The sequence below is a fragment of the Thrips palmi genome, unplaced genomic scaffold (assembly GCF_012932325.1).
Source record: "Thrips palmi isolate BJ-2018 unplaced genomic scaffold, TpBJ-2018v1 HiC_scaffold_15, whole genome shotgun sequence".
Lineage (NCBI taxonomy): Eukaryota > Metazoa > Arthropoda > Insecta > Thysanoptera > Thripidae > Thrips > Thrips palmi.
This window is the reverse complement of record NW_023144624.1, coordinates 12,114,890-12,124,961: the sequence shown is the minus strand read 5'-3', so window position 1 is coordinate 12,124,961 and position 10,072 is coordinate 12,114,890. Positions and strand designations below refer to the sequence as shown.

The window sequence follows — 10,072 nt, the reverse complement described above, 5'->3', positions numbered from 1 at the left end:
ACTTACTGTAAACACTGAGCTACAAAGTCCACAAACATCTTGTCATTACATCTGAGGGCCATTGACAGGTCTTTGGATCCTGGTTTACGCTTGCGTCCCTTACTGTTAGTGATGCAGCGAGGATTGCCATAGGTATCTGGAAAATGAAGGCAAAAGTGGTTTGATAAAAGAAGTGTGTACAGAAAAAATTTAAACACATCTAATATCATTCCAATAATTTAATATTAAGAAAAATAATTCGAAATCACTCACCAAAGAAAAGACGGCGACGTGTAGCGTTGCCCACAATGTGATCTGGAGGCGCTCCAAGGACTTCCATGATGCATGCAAGCTGCTCAACTTCGTTTTCCCCAGGAAACAAGGGGTATCCAGTGTACAGCTCTGCCAAAATGCAACCTGAAAAAGTAAAAGAATGCAGTTTGTTTTTAATTTAGCTCAACAACAGAATAACCGAATCAAACTCTTGATGTTGTAAGCAGACTTACCCAGACTCCACATGTCGATGGGAGCTCCATAGGGAAGACCAAGGATGACTTCAGGAGAGCGGTAAAACCGCGACTGGATGTATGTGTACACGCGCTGGTGCGCGTAGCAGGAACTGCCGAAGTCAATCACCTTGATGGACGAACTGCCCCTCTGCTTGAGAAGGACATTTTCCTACAAACGAAGGAAAAGGGCGTGAGATTAAGGCGATAAAGAGGGCTGCATGAGACATGTGAGAGTGTGCCCACTTCAAGGATTACTCACCGGTTTGAGATCGCAGTGAATTATATTTTCCCTATACAGAAGTCGTAAACATTGCACAAGAGAGTGTGCAAACCGCCGGATGAGGCTCAGGCTGAAACCTTGATAATTGTTTTTCTTGATCAGTTCGTAGAGATTCAGGCTGAAAAAGGAAAGCAACTGTTATAGAAAGAGAAAAAACAAAAACAAACTATAGACTAAAATGACACCTTAAAGGCAAGAAGACATACTTCATTAGTTCAAAACTGATGCACAAGTGATTTCTGAAGTAGAAGTGGTCCAACATGTGGATGACATTGTGAGAGGAGTCACGGTCTTTTTTCCTTAGATGATCCAGGATTTTCACTTCAACCAAGGCCTGATGGTGGAACCTCTTCTTATTCCTGATAACAAAAGAAAAGAGGTTTAGTATTCGATCCAGGCGTTTCTTAATGGAAGCCCGTCGCCGGCAACACGTCTGATTGGCTACCTGATGATCTTGATGGCGATGTGCTTGCCGGTCCTGTGGTCCAGGGCCCGTATGACCTGGCCGAAGGACCCCCTGCCGATCACTTCGAGGATCTCGTACCGGTACGAGATGTGGTCGTGCAGGACCTTGTTGTAGGAGCCGTTGTCGTCGTCGTAGCCGCCGTTCTGGGCCGCGCCCTCCTCGCCGTGGATCTTGGACGCCTCGTAGCCGAGGTACCACACCTCGGGGTAGCTCTCTATCTCCTTGCGCTCGTACTCCGTCAGCCGCGTGCCGTAGTACTTGGTGGCCTGCGCCGGGGTGAGGGGCAGCGAGCGCCCGAAGGGGTCCTGTTTGGGGGTGGACGGGCTGTCCGCCACATTGTTGTTGTTGTTATTGGGCGTCCGGCTGCCGCTGTTGTTATTGTTGTTGTTGTTGAGGGCCGGCGACGAGGGAGAGCCCGTCGAGCTGACGGAGCCGCCACTCTTCAGGGCGGGCAGTTTGTGGTTCTGGAAGGACGAAGAAGATTTCAGGTTCCAGTTTCTATCTGAATGTCAACGTAGCTCCAAAAACGCGCGGGGCTCCGATTGGCTCTGAGCGCACGGAGGGAGGGCTCACCTCTGCAGCCGGGGCGTACAGCGAGGAGAGTGTGTTCTTGTTCCTCTGCTGCTGCTGCTGGTGGTAGAGCAGGTCCCGCTGGTGCTGCTGCGCCGTCTTACTGCTGCTGCTGCTGCTACTGCTGCTGTACTTGGAGGGCAGGGCGTCCTTGTTGAGGTGCAGCTGCCCAGGACTCTGCAACAACAAAACAACTTGGGTTAGTCATGGCAGTCGACGAGGCAGCTCCAGAGGCAGCTCCGAAGGCACTTCAAAGTTCGCGGGAGGGAAGGAAGGAAGGAATCAGTAGCGGCCCATCGTTCGCAGAAGGGGCGGACCCCGGCGGGGCCAACAGAACAATTCAAAGATTCAAAGCCCCCAATCGTCATCGCCCTCCGCGCGGCCACCCCCGCGTCCTTGCAGACTGATTCCGAGAGTCGTTTTCGTCGCTCTGTCTCTCTCGCACTCTTCAGGCGTCCCCTACAGGTGCGATAGAGACAGAGCGACGAAATCGACCCCACGTAATCGGCCTGCAATGCCATCCCGGGGTGCGGGGGGCTGGCCTGAGGGCTTCGCCCTCGCAGGCCTCGAAGGGCACGGCCAGGCAAGGCACGCAGGCATGACGTCCGAGGCCTCCGCCGGCCGGTAGACTCATCCCGACGGTCTTTTTCGTCGCTCCGTCCCTCTCGCACCGGGACAGGACACCCCGTGAGTGCGAGAGAGACAGAGCAACAGGGGCGCTCGACCGCGGAAGCGACATGGCGTGCCGATACGGCGCGGTCATCTCGCGGCACGAGTCGGCGCCGAGTCGATGACGCTAAAATTACGCCGCCGTCGTCATCAATATTTAACGAAAGGTCCGATCGAAACGCGCGGCGGTGCAGGGCGGGGCGAGCGGGAAGGACTCGCAGTGCCGTGGCGGAGGCGGGCAGCGCGGCAGCCCGGCCGCCTGGAAGGTAGGCAGTCCCGTCGGCCGCGCGTGCGTGCCGCGAGGGGCGGTGCCCATTACCATTACCATTAAGGGCTAGACCACACATGATCGTATGCCATTTCGGGCCCGACACATGCCCGCCTGCACTGCAAAACGAGACATGGCCGTCCTTACTAAGGTGACACTTTATCCCGGCGGAGAAGAACCACCAACGGCTACGACTCCCACTCGCAGTATGGCCACCCCGCAGGCGCCATGTCGCCACCAAGGCAGCCAAGGGGTACCGAACCGAGGCGGCCGGCTGTCGCGCGCTGCCGTCGCAGGGGCGAGACCTTGACGCCCGTAATGAGACTGTTGAGCGGCTCGAGCGCCGAGCGAGCGCCCCGCCCGCCCCGGGGGTGGCCCGGTGGCCCGGCAACGACGTGGCCTTCGAGGCCCAGGGGCTGCATGTCCCTCGGTGTGCAGCGAACGCAACGCGTCGAGGCGGCGAAGCAGCGAAGCCGGGCCCGTAATTAAACCATCATTGCACGTCGCCAGAGACGTTTTCGCCGCTGTCTCTCTCGTAGCGATGCGGCACGCCCCACGAGTGCGAGAGAGACAGAGCGCCGAGACCGACTCTGGGAATGAGCCTCCAGGTCGTCGGCGCATGGCCCATGGGGCATGGGTGGCATCGCGGGCGGGCCGTTGCGAAAACAAACGGCGCGAGCTTGCCGCCATGCCGCTGCTTGCCGCCCTCTCCGCGCGACGCGACGCCGCCAGATGAAACCCGAGCCGCCCATTCCATTCCCCATTCATATTTCACCCCGAACAAAACTAACAAAAGCGCCAAAATGGCCGCAAAGTTGGCCGGCGAGCGTCTTGGGTGGGAACGGCAACGGCGCGGTCTCCGGTCCGGTCTGGGCGTCCCGGTGCGAAATGGCACTGCCCCTCCCCCTCCCCGGTCCCAGCGGGCCCTGCCCTGGCCCTGCCCTGGCCCTGCCTGTGCGACTTTTGACGCCGGCGCGCGACGCGAGCGACGCGAGTGCGACGAGTGCGGCGGCCCGCTCCGCTTCCTCCCCCTTCTTCTTCTCCTCGCCGGGTTCATTATGTCGTGCCGGAAATGGGACAGAAAAGCCGCGACCGCCTTTTCGCGCTTTTCGGGAAGTTGGGGGCAGTGGGGCGGGGCGGGGCGGGGAGAGGTCCCGGAGGGGGCGGGGGTCGCCGGGCCGTCATGCGACACAGTCACGGAAAGCCCCAGTTCCTCCGGGTGTCCCCGGCGGGCCGGGGGGGCTGCTCCTGCTGGGCCAGGGCGCCAGGCCGGCAGGCCCACACACAGACACACACGAGCTCTGCGCGCTGCGGCGCTGTGCCTTCCTTTCCGAAATGATTGCGACTGCCCGGCAGCACCTCGGCCTCCGCCCGGCCGGCCCGCCCTCGCCTCGCCCTCGCCTCGCCGGCCTTGGCATTGGCTGGGGTTCGAACTCGCGGCCCCGCCGGCCTAGCGGACCCGCGCGCGGACCGCGGACCCGGCCGGCCGGGCGGGCCATATTGGCCGGGCCGGGGCGGCCTTGGGCTTGGCAGTGCGGAGCGGAGCGCGGACCCGGCCCCAAATCCGTGCCAATCTCGCTTCAAACTTGTAAGGCCGCCGCGGGGGAGTCACCCCACCGCGGCATTAACAAGCAGCGAGGCAGGCAGGCAGGCAGGCAGGCAGGCAGGCAGGCAGGCAGGCAGGCAGGCAGGCAGGCAGGCAGGCGGCAGCGGGTCTTTAGCGGGCCAAGGGGGCGGGCCGCGGGCCCCGCGTATTGGAAAAGAAATAAAGACAAAGAAACACACAACATTCGGACAGAAGCGAAGCATTTTTTCCAAGTGAAGCTTGACGGCAAGGGCACGGTCGGGCCGACCCGGCTCATGGTGTAGTCCAGATACGCGGGGGCCGGACGGGCTTGGCTCTGGGCCCCACTCCACTCCAAGGCTGTCCGTCCATCACGCGCAGGGCCTTCCAGGCTTCCAGGCGCGGCCAGCAGGGCGGACTCGGACACGGCGCCGCGGGGGCCGCCCGGCTGCCGCCCAGCTGGCCGCCCAGTCGACAGCCTAGGGCAAGGACAAGGCCTGCTGGACTCGCACACCAACACCAACAGTGGCCACAGCCAAACCGACCCCGACTTCCAATTTTTCACTCGCATTCCAAACGCTTAATTTTTTTTGGAATTTTTTTTTTTATGCGGTTCGTGCTTTTTCTAACCACTGGCGCGACCTACATTAGCCGCTGGGGTCGCTGCGACTTTGCGAGGCTCGCTGCCTACACTGCCAGCGCTGCCAGTGTACCTGCGTCGCACCCGGATTAATTATCCCAGGCCGGGCCGCGCGTTCCCACGGCGCTCTGAGGCAACCCTGACAACAGGGGGCGGCGCGGCGCATGCCGTCATCGGCCACGTGCCGTACGCGTGTCCGCGACCACACTCACCCCGCCGTCGTCGGCCAGGTGCAGTACGCGTGTCCGCGGCCACACTCACCCCGCCGTCGTCGGCCAGGTGCAGTACGCGTGTCCGCGGCCACACTCACCCCGCCGTCGTCGGCCACGTGCAGTACGCGTGTCCGCGGCCACACTCACCCCGCCGTCGTCGGCCAGGTGCAGTACGCGTGTCCGCGGCCACACTCACCCCGCCGTCGTCGGCCACGTGCAGTACGCGTATCCGCGGCCACACTCACCCCGCCGTCGTTGGCCACGTGCAGTACGCGTGTCCGCGGCCACACTCACCCCGCCGTCGTCGGCCAGGTGCTCTAACTCTACCTGTCCGCGGCCAGCCGCCACCCACGCGGCGCCGGCCCCTTTCCCGGGCAGGGCGGCCAGGGAGGGAGGAGCAGAGGGTGCCTCGCCTCGTCGCTTCATTAGGCCGCCTTGGCTGCCTTGGCCCAGGTCAGTCCCGTGTCCCGGCGGCGCGGGTTCGAGTCCCGGCGGGGCGGTGAAAGGCAAAAGTGAAAATGAGTCTGCCGGGGCCATAAAAGCGTAAACACGCGGGGCCAGCGCCAATCAAACACCGAGCCAAGCCCGGCAAGCGCGGCAAGCGCCTGGCGCAGTCAAATAAAAATACTCGCAAAAAAAGGACGCTTGGAAAACAAGAGAAACAGACAGAAAAGAAAGCTAATCGAGCCGGGCTCGTTCAGAATGGGCGACTCGTCGTCCTGCTGACGGATTGTCGTTTTCCGCGGGGGACACTGATCTGTCGACGCGAAGGTCGACCGGCGTGCAGCCCTCCCCGTCTCGCCGCGCCGCCGCGCCGCGCCGCACCGCCCCTCCGGCGGGCTGGGCAGGTTCGACGCCCCGGCCGGCGAGTCGATAGCGGGCAACGTGCCGCCACTGCCAACGCCACACCGCGCCGAATTATGGGCTGCGTCTCTCGTCAGCAAGGGTACACGACAACGACCGGCACACACACCCAGCGACAGCGGGGGGATGTGTCTCCTCCTTCCTCCGCGCCGCGTGCGTGAGCGCGTTGCGTTATGAGGGACTAAAAGCAAAAGCGCTTCTTCTCTCCGCTCGATTCAATTTGTGATTAGCTAACGTCCTGGCGGCCTGGCGGCGCCCCCCGCGACCCCAGTGGCCCCCGAGGCTCCGGCCGGCCCCGCCAACTTCCTCCATTCCCTTAAACGGGGGGCGGTCGACGACGAGGGCGGTCACTGTGGGGAAAGGGGGGAGGGGGAGCCAGACTGGCATGCATTCTGGAGACAGGCCCGTGGGATGATACCCGGGGCGTCTTCTTATCGGCTCGACCCCTGCAGCCAGTGCAGCCCCCGGGCCCCGGGGCCGCCAGGCCATCTGACTCACGGCGGCATCTACCCATCTACCTTCCGATGGGCGTGACATCGGGCGAGCCGGTAAGCCATCGGCCGGACACATGGACAGATGGCTTCAGGACGGACAGACGGATGAGTCACACGACGAGGTGCGATCTCGGCCTCGGCAGAGCAGATCCGACCATCGCTGTCGCTGCGTGTCGCTGTCTCTCTCGCACTCGCGGGGCGCTCGGTGTGGCTCGGTGCAGGTGCGAGAGAGACGAAGTTGGGAGTCGGCCTGCTGGACCGGCCGGCCGGCCCGGACGTCGAGTGGCGGTTAGCCTGTGAGTTACGGCCGCGCGGCCCGGACTCCGGTCGCGCGCCAAAACCGCGGCAAAGGCGGGCACGGCGGGCAAGCCGCGGAGGGCATAAAATTAAAATGGTGGACGACGCCGCGCCGTTGTTTCCGCCCTCTCCGCCCGCCTGGCTGGCTGCCTGGCTGCCTGCCTGCTGCCAGCCCCGGCTGCCAGCGCATGGCGTGCGTGTTGCCTACTTGGAAGGGCGAGGGAGGGGACGAGATTCGTATCTCTAAATCTCATATCGCATGTCCACCCGTCGTTGGAGCCACGCGAAGCAGCAGCAGCAACAACAACAACGGCAGCAGTCAGTCGGACAACAACAACAACAATCGGAATGAAAAGGCAACAGACAGACAAAGTAGTGCGGGCCGGCTCCGGCTTCACGGCGCACACTAGAGGGATGCGCCCGAAGCGGCGGGTGGAAAAAACGGAAACGAACCGACAAACGCGGAGGAGCTATTCACGAAAGAGCGACACACAATGCAAAGCAAAAGCCGTCGACGATGACGACGACGACGACGGGGACGACGGGGACGTGGCGCCGAGCGTAATGGAAACGGCAATTAGATTGCGACGTCATCAGGAGGGCTTGCGTCGCTTGCGTCGCTTACGAAGCTTGCAAAGCTTGCGAGAAGGGGAAATTGTTTTCTCGCTCGTAAAGCCCCCCCGGAGCCCGAGCCCGCCCCGCCTCTCGTCCACAATTTGGCGGCGTGAGATAAAGCACAGTTCACAACTCGCACACCGACACACACACACACACACACACACACACACACACACACACACACACCAGTGCACGTCACTGGCCAATCCAACGCACAGCACACAGAGTGCTGAGGCCGCGCGGCCAAACAGTCGCACAGCCAGTTGCCCTGGGGTGCTCGGTGCGCGGTGGGGTAGTTGCCGGCGAGCACGGCACACCGGCGGGCCCGGGCGGGCCAAGCGGCCCCGCCACGCGCCCGAGTGGAAATGTGCAAGTTTGGACAGAGAGGGCGGGGAGGCGGAGGGGTGTCAATGGCGAGAGGGGGGGGGAGGGGAGGGGAGGGGCACGCCAACCACTGCGGCTGGATTTTGATTGATTGGCCGATTGGCTGCCAAGGGCGCATCGCCCGGCATCGCCGCAGATGAGCCCGTTCGCCCCTCCCCCACACTGTGTGTACCGCTAACTGGTCCAAGGGCCGTAAGGGCCCCAGCAAGGGCCCCAGCAAGGGCCCCAGGGCAAGTTTTGACGCGAAAAAATATTAATATCCAGACAGAAAAGCACACGCGGAGGCGGGCGCCTTCCCCGACGCGGCCCTGCGCGCGGTGCCGCGCTAAAACAACTTTAATAAACTTGGAGCTGCGAATAAGTTTCCGGCGCGCTGCTTGTCCTCGTCCTTGCCCTGGCCGGAGGGGGAAGGGGGGGGGCGCTCAGCGCCCCCAATCCCTTCGGATCTTGACAAAGGCGCGAGTAATTAGGTTTGCCCTCACTCCAAGCCACTCCGCGCCACGCGCAGCGCCTAGGCACGGGGCACAGGTACGGCGCGGCAGCGACTTCAAACGATGCCTTCAAACGTATTCATCATCATGCAGGCAGGCAGGCAGGCAGGCCGACACCCTCTCAGCCAGCCAGTCAGCACGCACCGAGCGCACTCCCACCGGGTACGTGCTGGCACAGTGTAAGCTTACAGTGTACCGGCGGTTCCATATTTCGGATTCGGACGTATCGGCAGTGGTTGTTGTGCACGTCTCGGCCAGGCTGCCGGCCGGCCGGGCGCTGCCAGGCTCGGCGCGTTGGTGTCGCCGCCACACACACACACACACACACACACACACACACACACACACACACACACGCACACACGCCGCCCGGGCAGTCCCACGTGAAAAAGGTGTAACGACCTTGCGAGTGGAGCACGGCCAGCGGGCTGCTGCTGCCGCTCCGTCTCTCTCGCACCCCAACGGAGCGGCCCGCGAGTGCGAGGGAGACGGAGCGACGAAAGAACCACGCACTGCAGACGGATTCCGGCGAGTCGTTTCATCGCTCTGTCTCTGTCGCACTGGAGGAGCGTCCCGAATGAGTGCGAGAGAGAGAGAGAGAGAGAGCAGGCGACGAAAGCGCTGGTCGGAATCAGTCCGCTGTGCAGCCTTGGCAGCCTTGGTGGCATCGGACTCGTCGGGGCGGGGCGGGGCGGGGCGCCGATTCATCATCGCCTGTCGCCATCGGTCGCCATCGTCGGCATCGGAGGGTCGCCTCCAATTAACGCGGAATGCCGCACGCATTGTCTGTCGCTCCGCCTCTCTCGCACCGACAGGGGAAGCCCAGCGAGAGCGAGAGAGACGGAGCGACGAAAACGACTCTCAGTCGGCTGCAGTTGAGTCCGGCCGCGGCGACTTCGCCCGTGTTCGACGTCCGACCAAGGCAAACAAACAATCCGCCGGGCGCGTGACGTGATCGAGCGATGACGGGAGCAAAAATCTGGAATCGCAGGGTGAAAAACAAACAAACATTGAGCCGAGGGAACACCACATGCGCTGTGGTCGCTGCACCAGGAAAAGCAACCCACTGGAACACCGGCGCCGTGCAAACTGGGAGATTTTACGAGCCGAATAAAAAGGCGATCTAGACCAACTAACGACCAGCTGATGTGGTAAGTTTTTCCGTGTCTGGAACCGCCTCCGCGTGCCCGAGGGCCCGAGGGGCCGACTGGCTGAGGGGTCGCACACACTGTGTGCCGCGCGCCAAGCCAAGTCTCCAGCCAAGTCGCAGGCAAGGCGCGGCAAGGCAAGGCGCGGCGGCCGAGGCGGCAGCAGCAAGCAGCAGGAAGGAAAGGACCAAGGACCGCACCGACCGCACCCAGCAGACATCCTCTGTCTCTCTCGCACTCACGGCGCGTCCTGTACAGGTGCGAGAGAGACAGAGCGACGAGAACGACTCGCGAAATGACTCTGCTGCCAGAGCCAGCGGACCCGGGGGGGTCAAACGCAGCGGGCGGCACAGCCCGGCCAGGCCAGGCACAGCGGGGGAAACTGGTGCCCCCTATCCTTCCTGCAGTGGGCAGGTTTTATTGAAATGTGGCGTAATACCTTGCCTGGCTGGCTGGCGCTTGCCGCCGCTTGCCGCTGTACCGGTGGGGCCGCTACCGCTTTTGCCTGCGTACCGGTACCGCGCGGACATCCGGCCTCCCCCTCCCCCCCTTTTCCACGCACCCGAGCCACGCTTTGGCTTTCACTCGGCGGCGCTAATGCACAACGCTGTCACGCCGC

General features: G+C 62.5%; 1 protein-coding gene across 2 annotated transcripts in view; it reads right to left on the bottom strand.

The window, feature by feature from the left end:
* Positions 1-10,072, bottom strand: part of LOC117641884 (dual specificity tyrosine-phosphorylation-regulated kinase 4) — a 41,933-nt gene that overhangs the window by 2,798 nt on the left and 29,063 nt on the right. For both annotated transcript variants that reach the window (XM_034379642.1, XM_034379644.1), the window contains exons 2-8: positions 1,808-1,981; positions 1,214-1,698; positions 975-1,127; positions 748-886; positions 486-657; positions 253-396; positions 7-136 (exon numbers count right to left, since the gene is read on the bottom strand). In XM_034379642.1, coding sequence (XP_034235533.1) covers positions 7-136; positions 253-396; positions 486-657; positions 748-886; positions 975-1,127; positions 1,214-1,698; positions 1,808-1,981 — 1,397 coding nt within the window. The remainder of the gene's footprint in view (positions 1-6; positions 137-252; positions 397-485; positions 658-747; positions 887-974; positions 1,128-1,213; positions 1,699-1,807; positions 1,982-10,072) is intronic.